The following is a 22,562-nucleotide window of genomic DNA, read 5'->3' on the forward strand; positions in this document are numbered from 1 at the left end:
GGGTCGAGGAAATCACTGCCCAATCCAGGAAATCACTGCTTGAGGGTATTTTCTTGCATTTTTCTTGCGTTTTTGTTCTGAATCACAAGGTTTCTTAGCTCCGAGCTCAATCGAGCACTTTTTCTAACCTTTCAATTTTCTTTTTACAAATTTCAGCAAAAGGATTCGTGGCTTTTTTACCCATCAATGCAGTTGCTAAGCAGCGGTAGCCTTTTACTTTAATTTTTCCTTCTTTTGTGTGCGTGTGTGTGTGTGTGTTTTTTATTATTATTATTATTGTTGGTGACATTCCTTTTCTTGTTACTGTTGAATCAACCCAAGTATGAAGGGCTGCACATGCACCGTTTTCTTTCTTGGTTGTATTAGGCACCAACTACAGTCACCAACCATCTACCCATCCACCGAATTCTGCAGCAAATATTGACAAAAGTTCATCTGCACTGAAAGAAGACTTGAAATTGCATGCTTCTTGTCCCCCATGGTTCTCTTATAAAACGAGATGAATTCTGAAGAGAAACCATCCTCACTAAGGTGAGAGATCGGGCTGAGGGCTGAGGGCCAAAATGGGTTCTGGGGAAACCCAGAACGGAGACCATTTGAGAGAGATAGAGAGATGTTGCAAGTGTTTGTAAAATTGTACAAACATATTGAAAAATCAAATTTCCGCTTCAGTGGACGTAGGCAAGTTGCCAAACTACTTAAATATTATCTCTATCAATTGTGGGTGTGATTTATGGGCGGCCGGAGGCACAACAAATGGTATCAGAGCTTCGGTTCGTGCTACCCAGAAAATTACAGTTGATCAAAATTAACTTTTGATCACACCACAATATTCCTCTCATCAAGACGGATCTGTAGCCGCAAACGGCATCAAAAACGGATGTCGGAGGAGCCCCGTACGCGCCCCTGGAAGTTTGAGAGTGCGATGCACGCGCCTCAGTCGCACTGGAGGAAGAAGACGAGTGGGAATCATGCGCCCACGCGCCCCACTCGCAGCTGGAGGAGGAAGACGCGTGAGGGACACGCGTCCACGCGCCCTCACGCGCGGCGAGGGGTAGAGACGCGTTCACGGCACGCGCTCATGCGCCCCCACGCGCACTCGTATGACTCTGGTGCGTGTGACACACGCGCCAGACGCACCTCAGATGCCCTGCTGCGGCTCGTGTGGGACACGCGCCAGAGGATCTGGATCGTCCGTTTTTCAGATCTTTGTTGGGCTTGATCTAAGCCATTCGGAGTCCGATTTCAACGATCAAATAGTGCTTTTCAACTATTTGGATCGTTCCGGACTCATCCGTACGGTGGAAATGTTGAGATTCGCCATCGGTACATTCGATCTAAACCGTCCACTTGTTGCAGATCAGTTGTGGGCTTGATCATAGCCAGTTGGAGTTCCATCGCGATGATCAAATAGTGGTGGCAAACTATTTGGATCATTCCGGACTCATCCGTACAGTGGGAATGTTGAGATTTGCCATCGGTACATTCAATCTGAACCGTCCACGTGTTGCAGATCAGTTGTGGGCTTGATCATAGCCAGTTGGAGTTCCATCGCGATGATCAAATAGTGGTGGCAAACTATTTGGATCATTCCGGACTCATCGGTACGGTGGGAATGTTGAGATTCGCCATCGGTACATTTGATTTGAACCGTCCACTTGTTGCAGATCAGTTGTGGGTTTGATCGTAGCCAGTTGGAGTCATGACGGACTCATTTGCTGTGGGCTTGATCGTAGCCAGTTGGAGTCGTGACGGACTCATTTGTTTTTGGGCTTGATCGTAGCAAGTTGGAGTCATGACAGACTCAATTGTTTTTGGCTTGATCGCAACCAGTTGGAGTCGTGCCAGACTCATTGGTTTTGGGCTTGATTTAAGCCAGTTGGGATCGTGAAATTTGATGGAGCAAATTTCAGATCATTGGACGATGCTGATTAACTTGTTATACCAGCAGGTTTTGGCAGTCATACAACTCATGGAGCATATTGTTATTAAGAGGAGAACCGCATCGGATCTCATTGTGGCTTTCTTTGAAAAGCCAGTTGCAAATAACAAAGTGCAGATGAAGCTTTGGTGTGGTAGTGTGGATACGTACAGTCTAAGGAGGTTCTGTCTAGAAGATTGGAAATTTTAAGTGTGTCCATTGTGACCCTCCAATCTTTCCTGGGAACTGACTTAGTGAGGTACTATTCATTTCTACGGTAAATTCATTAAAGCAATGTCAGGAAGTAAGGCTTCAAATCTTGTCAGATTTGAGGTGGAGAAACGGTTCGATTTCAGATAAGGCAGAAGGTACTATTGTTGCCCAATAGCATTTGGCGTTGTGGTCAAAAGGTTGGGAGGTCATGAGAATGGCTATGAGTAATTCTGCAAAGAGGTCGAAGTTGAAGTTTCTCAATGTAAGAGATCTTATCCTGGATGAGGAGGTGCGCAGAAGAGATTCTGGCAAGATCTCGAGTTGTTGGTCCTGAATGTTGATAGTAAGGACAGAAGCAAGTCAAGATCTAGATAACAGATGACTCGCTAGAAATTGTGGCAATACAGGCCACAAGAGACTGCTAAAATTAGGAGAAAATTGAGAATGATGCTGTGAATATGGTGACTGAAGAAATACATGGCGTTGCATTTCTTGCAGTGCACAATGCTGTTAAAGACAGTTTGAAGACAGCAGTCATTCAGTAGTGTTTTCTCAAAGGTGTTGAAGGGCAAATCAATCCCTGAAGTCAACAGTGATACAAGCGACTGGTAAAACGGCTAGTACAAGGAGCAGTTTCGGCAAGTGGCTCCAAGTCAGTAAATGGAGATACTGGTATTGATGCTAATGTTGTGTCTCTCTCCATGAAGAAAGAGACATGTATATCCTCATGGCATGCCGCTAATTCCAGAGTTGTCATGATAGAGGATGTGTTAATGTTAGCAGGTCCACAAGTTTACACACAGGCATTGGTTTGGCATTAATGCAGGGTGTGTGGTGGAAATTCATGTCGATGGCTGATGAACTTCCAGGAGAGCCAAACGTGGAAGTTACACCATAGTTTTCAGCAAGGTTATTTTTGACATGGGCCGAAGTGAAATGCTTGGAATTAGTTTATTCTGAGTGGATATGCTTTTATGGTGAAGCATGATAACGGGAGCTATGAAGATCTTCATTGAGGTGAAGATTGTTGCTATTGTTGCCCAATAGCATTTAGCGTTGGAAGGTCACGAATGATTAATTGGTCTTGGCTCGTGGTAATTGTCGTGTGAATTAGAAGAGAAAGTAAAAGGAACCCAGTTTTACTTTTCTAAAGAAATCTCCCTAGACCACGACATGAAGTACAGGTGTGAGAGATGGGAACAAAACGTCAGATGTTCCAGGGATATCTACACCTAAAGAACTGCCAAGACGATCAGACCTCCATGGTGGTTACTACCTTAAAATGTATCCTGCTGAATGAAGGTAGTAAACTACGATATGAAGAAAAATCTTGCAAGAAGGGAGATTATGCAAGTCGGAGACTGCACACAAGATGGGCACATGCGACTGAAGATAGCAGCAGGATGAAGGGTCAGTCACCCAGATCAGAGATGAGACCTCAGCAACAGGTTCTCTGATATGTGTCAAGGTCCGTGCGAAACCATTGATTCCAGTGCAGTGGGAGATGTGTTGCCCTATGTAGATGTGTTGATTAAGGGCATTGTACGTGATGAACTAAAGTTATGCATCACTTTAGTTAGTCTTCTAAGTTGAAGACATGAGCTGTAAAATTGTATAAGGGATCATGCTGGAGATAGAGCTCGGCATGTTGAGAACCAGTCTCCAAGTTGGAGATTGGTGTGATTGTAGGATTATGGAGCCTGGTTTGAAAGCTGTAAAGGCACCAAGCAGATTGTTCGCTCGGATGTGGCTAGAGCGAAGCAGATTGTCGCTCGGATGAGCCTAGAGCGAAGCTCAGTTTGCTCAAGGTGTTCGCTCGGATGTGGCTAGAGCGAAGCAGATTATTCGCTCAGATGAGCCTAGAGCGAAGCTCAGTTTACTCAGATTGTTCACTTGGATGTGGCTAGAGCGAAGCAGATTGTTCGCTCGGATGAGCCTAGAGCGAAGCTCAGTTTGCTCAAGGTGTACATGAGTGCGGACTCATGGACTCGAGCAAAAGAAGAATCCTAGAGAGTTGAGATTGTGCAATTGAGCACTGGTAAATCTCCTCTGAAGAAAATCCCTTGCAAGCTCCGTGGATGTAGACGATGCTGATGCATTTGAAGATGCATTTGGAGAGGCATCTGGATATCCATTTGAAGACGTACCTGAAGATGCATGTGATAGCGGATCTCTCATGGCTGACAAGCATTCCAAGAAAGAGGTGAATTCATTTGAAGAATGAATCAGTTTGCAAGCAGCCTAGTATGGCACATTTGGGTGGAGGGGGTGATTGTTGAATCAACTCAAGTATGAAGGGCTGCACATGCACCGTTTTCTTTCTTGGTTGTATTAGGCACCAACTGCAGCCACCAACCATCTACCCATCCACCAAATTCTGCAGCAAATATTGACAAAAGTTCATCTGCACCGAAAGAAGACTTGAAATTGCATGCTTCTTGTCCCCCATGGTTCTCCTATAAAAGGAGATGAATTCTGAAGAGAAAACCATCCTCACTAAGGTGAGAGATCGGGCTGAGGGCTGAGGGCCAAAATGGGTTCTGGGGAAACCCAGAACGGAGACCATTTGAGAGAGATAGAGAGATGTTGTGAGTGTTTGTAAAATTGTACAAACATATTGAAAAATTGAATTTCCGCTTCAGTGGACATGGGCAAGTTGCCGAACCACTTAAATATTGTCTCTATCAATTGTGGGTGTGATTTCTGGGCGGCCGAAGGCGCAACAGTTACTAGGTTGGTTAATAATTCGTGCTTTTTTCTATTAAGATTCACTTTGCTTTTATCCATTTCTTGAAACTTTTACAATCCCCAAACAGCTTCCCTAACTTGGATATTGAATTCTATATTCCTGTAATTATTATAGAAAAGAAAAAGAACCCTCGCGGGGGGTGTTATTACTATAGTTAACGATGATCCTTATATGGCTTTGAGTATAACTTTTCCTTTATCCAAATGACTACTTCCTTTAAGTTAAGCTTCCATTTATTTGTACTATTTCTTCTTAATGTTTGTGATTATGCCATTTTTTAATATATGTTTAATTTATTGATGTTTAGAGATTTATATGATTACATTTATGGTAGTGATAAAAAAAAAAAATTGTCAACCAAGCTATATTTTATTCTGCTTTTGTATACTGATTTAGGTCACTTAAGAGTATTTTGATCACCACCTGGTTGTTGTTGATGAAAGCTTCTGTCGATTGTATCGAGAATGTGGAAACTTATGAAATTTTGGACTTGAAGAGATATCACTTACTAATAGTTTACCCAGCTCCTTTGATGTTTGGGAAAATGCCAGAGGCTTTCCTTTTATTTTGACCTTGAGTTTTGTGATCTATATAGCCATTCAAACCTTGTGAAAATGGTTCTTTTCCTTGATATATACCCCATGCAAAGCAAATTTAGATAACGGTTACCAAGCAGGTCCCATGGCAAGGAAAATTAGGGAAAAAAAATTAGCGTGTATAATAATTAGGCACCTTATTTTACAAAATTTTCTTTTTGGAATAGGAGGTAGATCTTGTATATTTTTCCAAATATCAATGCCATGGGTGCATGCACCCATTTTTTCTTTCAGAAAAAAATCTTTGAACAATGCCATTTTATAAATTTTTAGTGGTTAAGTGCATGTTTAGAAGGAAAGCATCTACTCAACAACCTGTATATCTGAATTGCTTGAATAGTCAATGCTTTGTCTAATGAGCAGGCTCAGATGAGAATTTTTTCTAATAGGATAAATTTTGCAGTCTATGTAACTAATTATTTGTTGGAATAGGGTAATTATGTGGTTCAAGTGCTTGGGATTGTTGATCGATGCTTGTAGTATTGATTTTTGAATTCACAAATATGCTTTCTAAAAGATAGGATTTAAAGGCCAAGAAAGCAATTCTTGAAAAAAGTGGAGGTTACAGTATTGCAGAAGTAGCTGCAAATAAGAGGGTTTTATGGATTTTTTAGTTGGTCATTTGATGGCTAAAGAGTGTGAAAACTATATGTGAATTTGGGGTTTAAATAGGTTAAAGAAACGGATTTGTTTTGGGGGTAAGGATATATCATGCTTAACCAAGCTGTCTTTGTGGCATCAACTACTGAGTTGATGCTGACTGTCTTTTAACTTGACATAACTTTTTAAGATTTCTCGTGAGTTGGCTATATTCCTGGATTGATTACTTGTATTGTCTAGTGTTAGAACTCTCTTGATATTTAGTTATTAAGTTGATTGATTATTTTGGTTCTTTCTTTTTCCCTGTTTATCATATCTTCTTCTTGAGTCACTTTATCAAGCCAAAAAAGTTCTAATGTATGATTCCCCAGCAATTAACATGAGATATTATAGATTCTATTCTCACAACCTTGATAACATTTTTAGTCAACAGTCCAAAGTCCCAGGTTTGATCATGCTTCTACCCTCAGTTTGATTACTAAATTTGATCATTGGGATTTCCACATTTTCTCATCTTTATTCTGAGGATTCATATTATCCTTCTGCTTTGTTTGTTTGAGATCTGTGGTTGACAAAAGACATTTACCACAGCCAATGAGCAGACTGCTGTAATAATTGATGATAAGTCAATTGCGGGGGAGATTATGTCCAGAATAGCTTGTGAGGTCTGGAGGATGAAGGAGTCCATTGGAAGGGTTTTTGGATTGGCTGTCATTATGGTGGGACAGAGAAGGGACTCCCAAACTTATGTACGTAACAAGATAAAAGCTTGTCATTATGGGTTTTCAATATCATTGTATAGAAGTATTGGTGGCCACTGATATTGCACTTAAGTGTGACTTTTCCAAATTGTAGATGTATATATTTGTTACATAAATTGTATATATAATTGTTGGGTAGAAGAATGGTTGGCAAAATGAGTTTGTTGGATAATTAGGTTGAGAAAAAAAATTAGTTAGGAAACAATAATTTAAGTCTCAAATTAAATTATTAATGTACATATGGTTAGTATAATTGCAAAATATGAAAAAAAATTATATTTTTTAAAATATTATTATTAAAAATAATATTATATTATTATTTTGATGAATCTAATGGATAATCCAATGTGAAGTTATGGATAGAAAGATTATGAATTTATGGAAAATATGTACTTTTCATCAAATTTAAAAAATGGCTTTGACAATGTGGATGCTCTAAGTATGATCGATCACGTGATTTTTTTTTTTTTTTTTTTTTTTTTTTTTTTGCGCAAGCATGCGGTTTACTACTTTCTTTGTAATTATTTTATATCAAAATAAATATATTTCCATAGTTATTTTTACTATAAATAAAAGTGTTTTTTTAAAAGTGTTTTTGAAAAAAATATTTACAAGTGTTTTTTTTTTGTTTTTTCATATCATTTTTAACACTTTTAAATATTTAAAAAAAAATTTATAATATAATTAAACATAATTTTTTTAATTTTTTTATAAAAAAAATTTTAAAAAATAAATTTAAACAGGATGCTTGAACGGAATCTCTTCATTGCCCATTAGAAAAACTTATTTAGTAGGTTAAAAAAAAAAAAAAAAAAAAGGAAATGGGTGGGACGACCGAGAACATGACAGACTAGACTGAATAAATGCACTTTGGGATGTGATTAATGCATTGAGAAGTTAATGAGTTTCTTGCGTGTCAGTTTGTTATTAGAGGGTGGAAAACATTGATTTACACTCCATCCACATAGAAGATGATCCCATGTGAAATAAAAAATATTATTATTTATGTTTCCCAGATTATAGGTTTTTTTTTTTTAATTTTTCAATATGGGTTTCGAATATGGGTTTCAATTGTTTTTTATTATTTTTTATTTTTACTTAATGATGAAGAAAGTTTTTTTTAAATGATATTATGAATTTTTAAAAAATATATATTTCAGAATTAAAAAAAATGATTGAAAAAATTTAAAAAAAAAAAAAATTATCCTCTCAGTATGAGTCTCGTGCTATATCCTCGGCTCATATATTTTATATGTTATGAACATCCTCGTGAATGTAGCATGGCTAATATATTTTATCCCTGACAACTATTTCGTACAAATTTCCAATAAAATCTCATGCATGCCTTTATAAAAAAAAAAAAATAATTCTGAAAACAATTATTTAGTTAGTTGGATGTTTTTTTATGAAAATCCTGAGCAGAGTTGTCTATTTATAAAGTCTCCTCCGTAAACATAGACCTTCATTTTCCTTGTTCCACCGCCTCATGCTACGAATCTACCAGGTACCTGATCTCTTCTCAGTTCTCCCTATCCCATACATAGCTTTTTGAAACTTCGAGGCTATGTGCTATGTGGATCTTCGATTACTTGTTTTTTTGGAGCATGACTTTCTGGTTTCTGGTCAAAGGAAAAAGAGTTACTCATTCGATTAGATCAAACATTAGATTTATAGATAAAATTAGAAAAGAAGTAACAATTAAATGATTAAAAAATATTTGAATAATTTCAGTCAATAATGTCCCACAACTCTTTGTTACCACTATCACCACAATCATAATTTATTTAATTTTTTTAATTGTCTTTATTTATGACGTTCGTAAACATTTGAACAATTGATGTATATATGATTACAATTTGTATAATATTAATATGTTCTTTTTAATTAAATTTCATTTTGTTTGACCAATACCATTCAAATTTTAAATAACCCGTTCGAATGGTAAATTATCATTTATGCATACATTCAAACAAAAATAAACCCATTCGAACAAAAGCAACACATTCAAACGTATCGGGAAATACATTCTGTACGTTCGTTCGAATAATTAAATATTTCTTTGAATAACTTTATTTTTCAAAACTCCATTCGAATAGAAGATTTCTTAAAATAGATTGTCTGTTCAAACGGTTAATATTTTTTCGAACAAAAGTCACTTAAAAATGTGTTGGTTCGAACGGACTTAATCAGATATGGTTATTGGTTCGAATTAACATTTCATGTTGTTCTAACAAAAGTGTAAGTTCGAACAGAAATTTTAAAATTCGAACTTGATTCTGAGACGACATTTTTTTGTCTAAAAAAAAATCCGTTCGAAAGGTTTTGACTGGTTTCGTCCAATTTCGTCCCTAAAAATTGATTTTTGTTTCCAAAAAATTTTTTAGACGGGTTTTTTGAAATAAAATAAAGATAAAAAATTTTTATTTCCAAAAACTTTTGTGAAAGAAATTTGAACTTTTTTAGACAATTTTTTGTATCAAAAAATCAATTATCTTGTACTGCCTAATACCGTGTAGACGTACTTGTAAGTAAACTTCCACCGTCAGCAGCATGACGTGATATTTCCCAGTTGGTTGAATTTTTCCAACCAAATTAGGGTTCTATTAAATGTATCTATATCTGCTAATTAATAATTATTTTTAATTATCATCATTTTTTATGTAAATATCTTAAAATAAAAGTGATTGAATTGTAGGTTTTTTTTTTTTATCATGCAACTGGAAGTATAGAATACTGTACAAATATATTGAACGAATTCTTCTATTTAATAGTCTATGTATAAAGAACATTATCTATTATATTAATATTATAAAACTTAATTTAAAAAATATTTTAATTTTTAAATTTTTAAATAAATTAAATTTCATCATATTAATAAAATAAAAAATATATATAACTACTTTCAAATAGAATATTTTAGCTGAAGCCTGGAACCGTTCGAAGTTTGTGAAGTTGAACTTATAATAATATTCCACGCAAATAATCCTGAGGATCCTTCCTCGTAGTTAAGAAGGTGGTTCGTCACTCGGTCTGTTTGTTCTAGAACCTAGGTCAATGTTTGATTTGAAGAAGACAAACATTATAAATATGAATATTTCAATTCTACTTTTCCCATAACTATCACTGACTGTCACTAGCACATACTAGTCCGATCGATCACGTGTTGACTACGTTCATTGTACCTCTATATAAAAATAATTATTTTTACCAATATATTCTTATAGTTATTTTTACTGTACGTAAATAATTTGTTATATATTTATTTATTTTATAGTAATTATTTATATAATTATATTTTAATTTAAAAATATTTATATAAAATAATGTTTATTTCGTAAAAAAATACTCTCGGTAAAGTTAGGAATTTATGCCTGCCGGTTGTATAGAATAGAGCAAAACTTTGAACATTGAAAATCCCAAGGAAAAAACTTGTTTAGTAGCTTTTTGTTTTTTTCTTAAAAAAAAAAGAGCGTTTTTCCCCCTTTTTTTTTTTTTTTTTCCTTGTAATTATTTTGTCCGCTTTGGAAATAGAAAGAGCATATTTGAGATGTGATTTATGTAATGAGAAGTTAGGGTAGGTTTCGAGCTAAAGAAATATTATCTCAAATTTAAAATTTTTATATTATTATTATAATTTTTTAAATTTTTACATAAAATATAATAAATAATTTAATTTTTTTAAATCTCTATACAATTTTTTTAAATTTTAAAACAATAATAATACTAAAAATAATATTTTAAACTCTCATCTCAAATTTAAAATTTTCATTCTCATCCCAAAACAATGCGAAGCTTACGTTTCATTTTGTTATTAGAGGGGGGAAAATATTGATTTACACCCCATCCACATAGAAAATGATCCAATGTGCAATAAAAAATATTATTATTTATGTTCACGAGATTATAGGTTTATTTATTTATTTATTATATTAAATTTTGTTAATTTTATATAGTATTAGATTAAGCTCTTGAATTGGAATCCTCATCTACACTTTAAATATATATTTCATGGCCTACTTTTTAGATAAATTTATAAAAGAAAAATAATTTATGCAAATTTTAAATAAAAAAATTTTATGTATACCTTTATCAAAAAATAACTCTACTTTACAAAATATAATAACAATTATTTATTTAGTAGGATCATTTTTTTATAAAATTCCTGAGCAGAAGTCGTCTATTTAAAGTCTCCTCCGTAGTACTGCATTGATCTTCATTTTCCTTGTTCCACCGCCTCATGCTACGATTCTAGCAGGTACCTGATCTCTTCTCCCTATCTCATACATTGCTTTTTGAAACTTCGAGGCTATGTGCTATGTGGGTCTTCGATTACTTTCTTTCTTTGGAGCGTGTACCGGCGCCTCCCGAAACTAAGGCCTCACAGTACATCGAAGCCGTGTACGGTGGCTATGTCGGAGACTGGAGATTGAGGTGAGGAGAGAGAGCTTGATGAGAGAGAGGGGGGTCGGATGAGGAGAAAAGAAAAAATTAAAAAGAATTTAAAGAGAGAAAGAGGGGGTCCGATGAGATGAGAGAGAGTTTGAGGAGAGAGAGGAGGGTCCGATGAGATTGAGGTGAGGAGAGAGAGAGAGAGAGAGAGAGAGAGCTTGATGAGATTGAAGAGAGTTGAGGAGCTAGAGAGAGTGAAATGATGCGAGAGAGGGGGGGTCGGATGAGGAAAAAAGAAGAAATTGAAAAGAATTTGAAGAGAGGGAGAGGGCCCGATGAGTTGAGAGAGAGTTTGAGGAGAGAGCTTGATGAGAGAGAGGGGGATCTTAGGTGAGGAGAGAGAGAGGGGGAGATTGAAGAGAGTTGAGGAGAGAGAGTGAAACGATGGTTATTTTGTACGAAGTGTGGGTGCGTGAACTGTCTACTGTGGCTAATCTGTAGAATTATTTTTACATGCAGTTCTCTTGTACCTGCGGAATCCTTATAGCTTTTTGTAACTGTCCAAAGTTACAGGTTTTGAGTTGGTGAATTAGTAACGGGAGCGACGACCTCTAAGAATTGCGCGCAGCTCAATGGAAGTCCTTGAGATGATGAAAAATGCTGCGAATGATTCTCTACACACCTTGAAAATCAAGATCCAGACGTTTATATGGCCAACGGACACATCCCTTTACCTACCTGAGCTTCCACACCATGCAGTAGTCGTTGCATTTCTGAGTTGTGTCGTTTTTCTCTCGTTGGGCAATATGAGTACTATTCTTAACGACGACGACAACATACATGTGTGGCGCTCTCTACATCTCTGTTTGTTTGGATTCTTCTATTTCTTTATGCACCCTTGGGTTCAATTCTTTTCCCAGCCGTTGATAGGGAAACCGAGCTATGCAAGTTTCAATAAGTGGTAATTAAATACTACTCTTAAACCTGTGAAATATAGAAGGGTTGCTAATCATTGTAGAGAGAGAGGCAGACAAAACCGATATCTCTCACTTTGGGATTATTTTTATTTCTTTAATTTGCAGGTATGTCTCCTGGCTTTTAATAGCAGCTGTTGATCATTCAATGGGAGACTCCATGAGAATGAATCTGTCTTTATTTTTGACAATTTTTGCCCTTTCTATTCTGTGTCTTCTTCTCTTCCACACTACTTTTTATGGCTTTCGCTACACTTTCTCACGCGAGGTTCGAAAGTGGCCTGAGATTTACTGGACGATGCTCCAACTTTCGGCTGTAAGCTAGTCCTCATGTTGATCACGCTTTTGAATTGTATCAACATATCATCTCGTAGTTTTTCCCATAATCTTAAACTCCAATACTGTTCTTCATGCTTTTGAAGGTGGTTAGTATAGCCTGCTGCATTTTTCTGAGTAAATGTAAAGAAAGACCTCGTGAACCAAGAACCTTTACGGACCAAGTCTGCTCATATTTGATCGTGCCGGACGTTGGCTCTGAGATCAATAACCACCATTATCCCAAGGTACGTACGGACCAACCATTTATTAAGTTTTGATTAGTTCTATTTTTATTTTATTGACAATTATATGAAAAATAGTAATACAGCAAAGTAAGAAATCAAATGATCGATGTGGTTTTGAATGGTTCCGCTCGATTTATGATCACCATCCTAATAAGGCCGGGGGCAAATATAACTCATGATGGAGGCTCTATAGCCTTAATAGATTGCAATCTCGATTGGTTACTAGTGAGTGTCGAGTGAGACCATTGCTGACTCTTCCTTCATGTTTTGTTCCATATTCTTTCTAATTCTTAATCTCTTCTGATCTTCTCAATGCTCCTTTTCTTCAACGACGATGTGGTTAACATCAATAACTGAATAGCAATTAAGGATCAAAACGAACTTCCTAAGTTGGAACTTACTTGTCAGTACAAAAGAGAGGTCGAGTAATTAGTCGTACCTGTAGCCACTAGTTATGCGATGCGCCCAAGTTGCGCTTATTTGGTGAAATCAGTGACTCCGGGATGTTGAACACATAGGTTATACACCCATGTCCGGACGGAGAGAGAGAGAGAGAGAGAGAGAGAGCCGGAAGATGCTTACTGCCAGTGTGAAGGGTCGAGGCGTGGAGGACAGCAGCAGTAGACACCACGACACGGAGAGAGAAAGGAGAAGAGAAAGAATGTGTGGGAGAGAGGAAAACCAAACAGAGCAAATGAATGTTAGATAAGCTACTCGTTTTTTCTTTTTCTTTCTTTTTCTTTTTTTTTTTATTATTTTAAAAGCAGCAGAAGTAGAAGTAGTGTTTGTTATTAAAAAATTAATTTTTTATATGAATTTTATATTTATTTTTTTAAAAATAAATATGTGAGACATAGGACTGCAACCCGTCCAAATAGCTATAAATTAAAATATAAAATTATGAAATTTTGTTGAAAAGGCAAAATCCTAATTATTAAAAATAAAATACGTAATAAAATAAGAATTTTACAAAAGCTCTCACCCAATTTAAGGAATCGTCACCCTTTAACAAAAGCTTGTGCTGATTTGCCTTCTTAAAATAGTTTAGCATTGTCAACATAAAATATTTGAAAAAATTTAGTTACAAATATAATTATGCATTAATTTATATACTAATTTGATGTGATTAATTAAAAAGTAGATTTTATTAAAAATAGTATTAATTTAAATTTTAAATATAAATAAATCAGTATTGATATACAAATTAATGTATTACTTTGCTTGCATATAGTAAAATTAAAAATATTTTCAGTATACTTGACTTACGCCTTCCTTTATATCAATAAACTTTAATATTACTTATAAAAAAAAAAAATCTGCCAAAACTGCATCATCAGACCTAGATTCCCTACATCATGCATCCAGTCGGCCATTTTCCTACTGCTTCCTGGTCGCCATGCACTACCTGCAAATGATATATCAAGCTATTTGCCATCTATTACTTTCAACAGAAGGCCACATGTTTTTCAATATATATACATATATACACAACAGGAGGCCACATATATATATATATATATATATATATTTTTTTTTTTTCCTTACTCTAATTATTGTGTATATTTTCAATATTGGTGGATGTTTTTCCTTACTCTAACTGTGTAACCTGGAATGATTACCCAAGTTTTTTAGCGGTGTGTTGCCCAAGGTTTCGACGGACGAAATGCATGCTCTGTACTCGTTATGGGCCACATTTATAAGCCTATACATTGCCAATTGTATAGCGGAGAGGTTACCAGCGTGAGTAATATTTGGTAGCCTAACTTTCTATTATATTGTGCATGTACTTTTTTTATTTTTTTTTTAAAGTTTTTATGTTTGAATTTAATTATTCAGAATTTTTAATTATGTCCTGCCTGGAATGAATATATATATATATATATATATATATATATATATATATATATGAGCTAGACTAATTTTCTCTTATATGTTCCTTTGTCCAGGTCAGGTGAAGAATATGAGAAGAATAAAATAATATTGAAACCGGATTTTTTAGATATGGTTCCCTGGTATTCAGGGTATGTCCAATACTGTGTTATATATATATATATATACAAAAAATCTACACAGCAGTCTCACACTTTTTCACACTATTAAAAAATATAAATTTATTATTTTACCCTCTTTTATTTTATACTAGTGTGTTGGGTGTGAGGCTGCTGTGTAGCAGTACTCATGTATATATATATATATTTGGCACGCGCACGTGTATCATATGTATATATACCCTTTTTTAACTGTTTTCTGTCTTTTGAGATACTTTCCGGCCGCAAAATTAAAGAGATTTTCAGTAATATTTACTTGTTTAACATTATCTGGTGATCCATGGTTGTGTTGCAGAACATCAGTTAGTCTCTACAAAACAGTTTTCAACATCGTCGTATCAGTAAATGTCTTTCTAGGTCGTTTTGACATGCGTATATTGCAGGTATATCCCAGGCCATATGTTGTCGCTCATATATATATATATATAGATATCATATTGTGTACATGTGTCGATTAGCAATCAATTTTCAACACTTGGTAATTAAGCGGAAAGCTAAACTTATAAATATATAGAAAAATCCTATCTATTAGACGATGTGGTTTGACTTCATGATCAGGCTGCAATGAACGGGGTAGGAGGTGTGCCAAAGAATAGAAGGAAAGGTCAAGATGATGATGGAGATTTTTTGTATGAACTTCATGGTGAAAAGAAAGAACTATGGTTTGACTTCATGGCCGATACTGGTGATGGTGGAAACTCAACTTATACAGTGGCACGGCTACTTGCTCAGCCCCATATTAAGTTGGAAGATAGTGGAGGTCGTAATCATACCTTAAACCGTGGAGAATTGCTACTCATTGGAGGGGATATCGCGTAAGTCATGATCTTATATATTTATAACTGAATTATCCGATCTTTAATATGTTCTTTTCAACATTTTAATAATTTGTTTTTGTTTAATTGGGATGTATGTCTTGCTGTTGAATTATAGGTATCCTAATCCATCAAAATTCACGTACGAAAATCGTCTCTTTCGCCCTTTTGAGTATGCCATGCAGTCACGATCGTGTGCTGAACAAGCACGTATGGCTGTGGACAAGCCTAAGGTGCCTCCCGAGGTGTCTGAACCATCGAAGCAGGGAAGAAAAAGATCCAAAAAGCACCCCCGAAAACAAGTGAAGCCATATGAAGGGCCTCGATGTTTTCTTATTCCGGGAAACCATGGTTTGTGTTAATTTTTCTTAAATGAAAGCCCTCTAAAGTGTGTTGTCATTTAAAATGTTATTGTTGTGTGATAACCTCTAGTTTTGGCATGACAGATTGGTTTGATGGACTTCATACCTTTATGGGGTATATATGTCATAGGAGCTGGTTGGGCGGGTGGTTTATGCCACAAAGGAAGAGTTATTTTGCTTTGAAACTCCCTAAAGGATGGTGGCTGTTTGGTCTTGATCTTGCACTCCATGGTGATATCGATGTGTACCAATTTGAATTTTTCTCAAAACTAGCCAGAAAAAGGGTATCGTTCCAAGTTCTCTATTTCATTGTCCAGGTTAAAATGAGTTTTAACCAAGATATTATATACATTGATGGGAGTCGACGATGTTGCTCTCTATGTCGACCGATCTAAATAGGGCCATGTGAGGTATGATATCGAGCGGTATTAGTAGTGTTAGAGATAATATTGAGTAGTGGGAGCGTCATTGTGAGGAAGAGATTGTTGGGGTGTGTCTATTATCCCAGTTTGAAAACAGGCATAATGGAGGGTACATTAATGCTGAATGTCATGAAAGACTCGAGTGTGTCTTCCCAAAAACTAAGTGGTTTAGGTTGATTGACAGCTCAAGGTCCAACAATATTGCATGTCTACGCATGATGGAAAAGTTTTGCATCAGTACTGTTTTCATCTATAGGATCAAATAGGCTCTTATATATACTATATTTTAACCCCATCTTTTGCTCTAAACATTATTTTGTTAATCGATCTTAACTTTTTTATTGGACCATGTGTAATCAAGGTTGGCGAGAGAGACTCTGTGATTGTTATGACACACCAACCAGATTGGCTTCTTGATTGGTACGAGGGTGGTGATCAGCATAATTATAAGCACAATATTTCGGACCTAATATGCAATATTCTGAAGAGAAAGTGTAGGCTTCGGATTGCTGGGGACATACATCACTACATGCGGCACGAAAGGGTTAACCCTGGTGGTGGGTCAGATGAGCTGGTTTATCCACAACATCTACTTGTAAATGGTTGTGGTGGGGCATTCTTGCATCCTACCCATGTGTTTCGCAATTTCAGTAAATCACATGCAGTTTCCTACGAGTGCAAACAGGCTTATCCTACTTTTGAAAAGTCAAGAAAGGTACTGTACTCTGTTTTTCTCCTTTCGAAGTCCGATCTATTTCGGCCTGGTTTGGTTACCGGATGAAAATATTTTAGTTAATTTTCAACCTTTATCTCATTCTATTTGTATAACTAAATAAGTCTTTAGTATCCAGTGCCAATCACATTTTCTTACAATATATTATCTTGGGGATGAAGTCAGGATTTATGTACAGGGGTGGTAGGATATAGAGAATAAAACATATTTGAGATTAAAAAAATTCACATCTATTACTCTTTTATTTTTATTTTTACATAACTTTAGATTAAATTAATACAAAATTTCAGAATTTTTGCAGTCTATAGCTTCTCATTGATTTCGTGCAGCTTGCGTGGAAAAATATTTCGCACTTTCGGAAGCAGAACTGGCGATTTGATTTTATTGGGGGCATTCTATACTTTATATTGGTCTTCTCGATGTTCCCAAGGGTGAATTCCTATTATTTTCTATTTCTTATAAATATATTTTGAGTTTTGTTACACAGAATTCAATGTGTTAGCTAGCACACTATTTATAAAGGCACTTATTATATAACTTAAAGAAAAATCAAAACGCCAATCGTTTTGTTTACGTGGAAAACTTTCACATTATGAGCTGTATGCTGCATGTGTTAAAAAAAAAAAAAAAGGACTTAATTCTAAATAGATTTTTTTATTATTAATTAAGGTCTATCCATATATATTACATGTTTTTTCGCCTTTCTTTTTTGCCTGGTCAGTGTGAGCTTGGTACGTTCATGTGGAGTGCTTTTATGTACATGGTGCATCGCTCTTATGTGTCTCTGGGTGGTTCAGTGCTATTTCTAATGGCTGCAATTGCATTTGCACCCTCGGAAAGGTCATGGAAGACAAGGATTGTGATTGGGTTTTGTCACTTCTCTGCCCACTTAGTCGTAGCTCTCATTCTTTTGTGGGTGTTCGAACTGGGTGTTGAGACTTTTGTCCAGATCGGATTATTGGAAACTTCAGGTGGGATTCCTATCATTCGCTAGCTTTACATATATATATATCCTCCCAGTTTTTCTTTTTTCTTTCTTTACATTGTTGGTAAAAGTATGAATTGCATAATGGTTTGATCTTCGAGTAATGATATACTTACAACTTTCTTACAACTAATTCACAACTCATCGATAATTTTTAATCAACCATTAATGCAATCAAACCACTTCATTAAAAAAATTCTCAGCTTTACATAGAGTTGTAAAATAGATGTATGAGAGTTTGTAACGGAATCAATTTTCTTGATCAGCAGCTCGTCAATATTGTACCAATGAGTTTTTGTGCATGATAATTCGTTTTGTTATTTATATCATGTAACGCTCAAATAGAAAGCCCAAACCACATTGTCTATACTCTAAAAAAACTATTCAATGATACAATTGGAGTCCCATTAAAACTTTATGTAGAGCAAGCTAGAACTTCTCATTTCTAAATAATATAGGATCTCATACACCACCTATTCATCCTTATCATATGTGGTATAATAATCTCCTCCCTTAAATTTCGGATGTCCTCGTCGGGTTTGTCCTTCGTAGGTAGCACTGCTCGAGTCCTACATTTATGATTGAGATAGGCTTTAATACCATTTGTAACGTCCCAATAGAAGATTCAAACCACATAGCCTATACTCTAAAAGGATTAGTCAATGATACAATTTGAGTCCCATTGAAATTTTATAAAGAGTAAGAACTTCTCATTCTCAAGCAATGTGAAATCTTATACACCACCGACTCTTATCTTTATCATATATTGTATCACATATCATGACAAAATAGTAGCTGAAAACTTACTTTGATAAGAAAATGCTGATTATAGGGAAAATTACGTTTTTTACCTTTCCATTTTGAAAAGCGCATCCCAAACTACAAAGAGTTATATATTTTGCTCACCTCAAACTCCTAAAACTTTTGTACTATACAGTCTTAGAAAAATTATACTTATTATCCCTTACATCATATATCAACATGTGATTTATCATTTTTGTCATTTTATTTAAATACATATATTGATGTGTAAACAATTATTCTATTTAAACACTTTTTTTTTTTTTTAATTGAAGAGAAGACGTCACATGTTCATGAGTCACCCACTCCCAATTTTATTAAAACCCTCATTTATAGCAAAAAAATACCATAGAAACAAACAGGATATATGGGATTTACAAATAACTTATACAAAACCATCCCAGACATCATAACCAGTAAAATATACTACATCAAATAAACCAATCTAACATGCCTATATAACCATCAAAACCACAAATCAAACATAACCAAGCCCAGAAGAAAAGACGCCAATTACAAACAAAGGCTTGGTATCCTCAGCTTATCCATACCAATGAGACCTTGTAACTCCTGCAAAATATCACCAGCAAAATATCTCCTTATGTTGCCTTCCTCACTTTGACGAGCCAAAAAATCTGCCACCTGACTACCTTCTCTAAATTGGTGCTTTATAGAGAAATGAAGACCTTGTAACTCCTCCTCTAATAATGTATAAACATGTGTGTTTAAATAGAAAGTTAAAAATGAAAAATCACTTGGTGGCGGGTGTGTGGTCATGTAGAGACTATGAGTAGCATTTCTCAGTCTTAATATGTAAGATCTAGTCATTACCAAAAGTAGACAACATGAGATAGTCAATGGTCAAATCTTAATAGATTATACACACTGAATTTTTTTAAGAGAATTACTGTTATTCTAAGATCTTTACACCACACAGAGTGTATATGACACAATTTGATTTAGAATATAAATTTTAAAATTTGAATTTTATAAATCAAATCTTATCTTTTAAGTGATACGTCTAAATAATGTGCTCTACATGATACTTGCTTGAGGATAGAATAATTATTTTTTTAATAGTTTAAAATGTAGTTTGGGGATAAAAAGTGTAGATAAACCTTATAAATCAGCTGAGGTATTTCTTTCCAAATTGTTACTTTAATTTGTGATAAGTTTCGTAATTTAGGAAAAGAAAATTGTGTATTTATGTAAAATAATGCATGAGATTTTCAATGAGAAAGAAAAGATTCATTGGATATTTTGTTTATTTTTTTGTAAAAATTTGAAATATTGTTTGTTTTTTTATTTTATCAGAATATCACTCTCTCTATCGATCACTAGAAAGTACCCTCATTCAACCTACCTCAAATGGCAATCGGACTAGTTTACAACAATGGACATTCGGCCTTTATCCTACCTGTATCAAGTATGTCATGTCTGCATTTGATGTGCCAGAGGTAAGAAAAACTCTTCCCTATGTGTTCCACAAGATATCTTAAAATGTGCAAATTCCACACATTCTCATTCAAAAAGTTTGATAAATATAGCGATTCATATGAAAAAATAATTTAAATAATAGAGACTCTTTTTAGAAAAAAATGTATGGGATTTACATATTATAAAACTGTATATATATATAAATCACTTATCCCACAAAACAAAGCCATTTTCTCCTCTCTTTTTTTATTTTTTTATTTTATTTTTTATTTTTCACCATATATCATAAATTCATTTGAAATTTTCTATGATCATCAGCTCATAGCTGTCACGAGGAGGAATATATGTGATAATGGAATGGAGTCTCTATCTCGAGTGGCTACCATTGCTTATTATGTTTCCGTATTCCTTTATTTCTGGGTCTTGTCCACCCCAGCGGTTTCCTTGGTGTTTGGATGCTACCTATACATCTGCGTGAACTGGTTTAACTTACACTATGACGAAGCCTTCTCCTCTCTTAGGATTGCTAACTACAAGGCTTTCACACGATTTCACATCCAACAAAATGGCGACCTTGAAGTTTTCACCCTTGCAGTTGATAAGGTAAATAAAGGAAAAACCCATCTTACTTTCCCTTGGTGATGCTGTATGTATTTGTTAAGGAAAAATATAGTTGCAAACACAATTGTGCACTAATCTGTGCACCAATGTGATGTGATTGGTCAAAAAGTAGATTTTATTCAAAACAGTGTTAATTTAAATTTTAAGTATGAATAAATTAGTATTGGTACACAGATTAGTGTGCAACTGTATTTGTATGTAGCAAAACTCATTTGTTAAAGAATATAATCTTAACTTATGACTTTTGCTTTAATATTTTGTGAAATTACTACTCGTCTCAAAAGTTTAAATTTTTGAAATAAACGACTGGTGATTTCAAGTGAGTTAAATTATATATATATATATATATATTATACGTATATGAGATAAATTCAATTTTCACCGTCAAACTATATATCCGAGTTGGACTTTACAATAAAAAACTATTATTTTAATCACATATGTAATCTTATTTATGGATAAACTAGGTTAATTGTCTTGCAATGATGTCGTTTTATCATCTACCTCCTGAATATCTTACATTCCTCACACCCTGCATGATGAGCTCAATCCATGACCTTTTGAATCCCATCCTCAACAAGACAGCTTCCAGAAAACTACACTCTACTTTATTATATGCCTCGCTCACGTCCCATTTAAGTGACATGTATCCCTAGTCCTTCTTACCCCTCATTTTGTGTTGCATGAAGTGCATTACTTTGTAGGTACTCCACCTGCACGTAATTTATTCAGAATATAATTTGAAAGCAAACAATATTTGACATGTAGAGAGGTCCACCTGCACGTAATTTATGCAAGGAAATTTAGAATTTTTTTCTAAAAAGTGTTGGTAATTGAAAGAAACAGTACGAGCATTAATGGCAGGCCCGAATTAGTCTTAAATTTCATCTTATTGTAGTTAATTACCGTACTTAATATTGACATGTAGGTACCAAAGGACTGGCAGCTGGATACTCAATGGGAAAAGGAATCAGAGGAGTTGAGCTACTGCAGAAAATTTCCTAGCAAATGGAGGGCAGCTGCTCCGGATAAGGACCCCTTAGACACTGTACATATTATTGATCACTTCGTCATTCAACATTCCTAAAGGTGTAATATATGGCACGATCCGTAAACTTAACAATAAAACGACATGAAGTAAGTAGGTTTGAGTTTGATATAAATGAGTATAGGTCAAAACATGTTGACTTATAATGAGACATGATTAATATATAGGTCAATTGCTGGTCAATCCGCGAAACCCGCAATCAACTTGTATAACTCGAATAAATTCTATTTTCAAATTCTATAAGTGTTTAGTTTTATATGCATTTATTATTATTTTGATGTAATATTAATATTGGTATTTTACTAAATTATTTTATGGCAATACTAACTTTCTTAAATATTATTAGTTTGGATATTGATCATAAAATATTTTATCATCAATCTAGTTGTAATTGTGAATGATTTATATAGTTAATTACCCATGTATAATATATAAAATTATATTAATTAATTGGGTAAAACAAATAAACGGAGAAGCTCGACCCATTATATGAAATGGGTCGTGTATTTTAGGTTAATCCAAGA

At 34.8% G+C, this 22,562-nt stretch overlaps 1 protein-coding gene across 5 annotated transcripts; it reads left to right on the forward strand.

The window, feature by feature from the left end:
* Positions 1-10,970: 10,970 nt before the first annotated feature.
* Positions 10,971-22,294, forward strand: LOC122299793. 5 transcript variants are annotated; one of them, XM_043110243.1, is made up of 16 exons: positions 10,971-11,095; positions 11,797-12,190; positions 12,312-12,519; positions 12,626-12,766; positions 14,391-14,506; positions 14,713-14,787; positions 15,110-15,197; positions 15,373-15,629; positions 15,748-15,980; positions 16,076-16,275; positions 16,775-17,128; positions 17,476-17,577; positions 17,868-18,117; positions 20,247-20,389; positions 20,688-20,972; positions 21,919-22,294. In XM_043110243.1, the coding sequence occupies exons 2-16, from the start codon at positions 11,862-11,864 to the stop codon at positions 22,075-22,077; spliced, it is 2,940 nt and encodes a 979-aa protein (XP_042966177.1). In that variant the 5' UTR covers positions 10,971-11,095; positions 11,797-11,861; the 3' UTR covers positions 22,078-22,294. The 5 variants fall into 5 exon arrangements, with proteins under 5 accessions (XP_042966177.1, XP_042966176.1, XP_042966178.1 ...); XM_043110242.1 differs by having other exon boundaries at positions 10,985-11,095; positions 11,749-12,190; XM_043110244.1 differs by having other exon boundaries at positions 11,008-11,095; positions 11,803-12,190.
* Positions 22,295-22,562: the final 268 nt, after the last annotated feature.

Source organism: Carya illinoinensis, chromosome 16 (genome assembly GCF_018687715.1).
Source record: "Carya illinoinensis cultivar Pawnee chromosome 16, C.illinoinensisPawnee_v1, whole genome shotgun sequence".
NCBI lineage: Eukaryota > Viridiplantae > Streptophyta > Magnoliopsida > Fagales > Juglandaceae > Carya > Carya illinoinensis.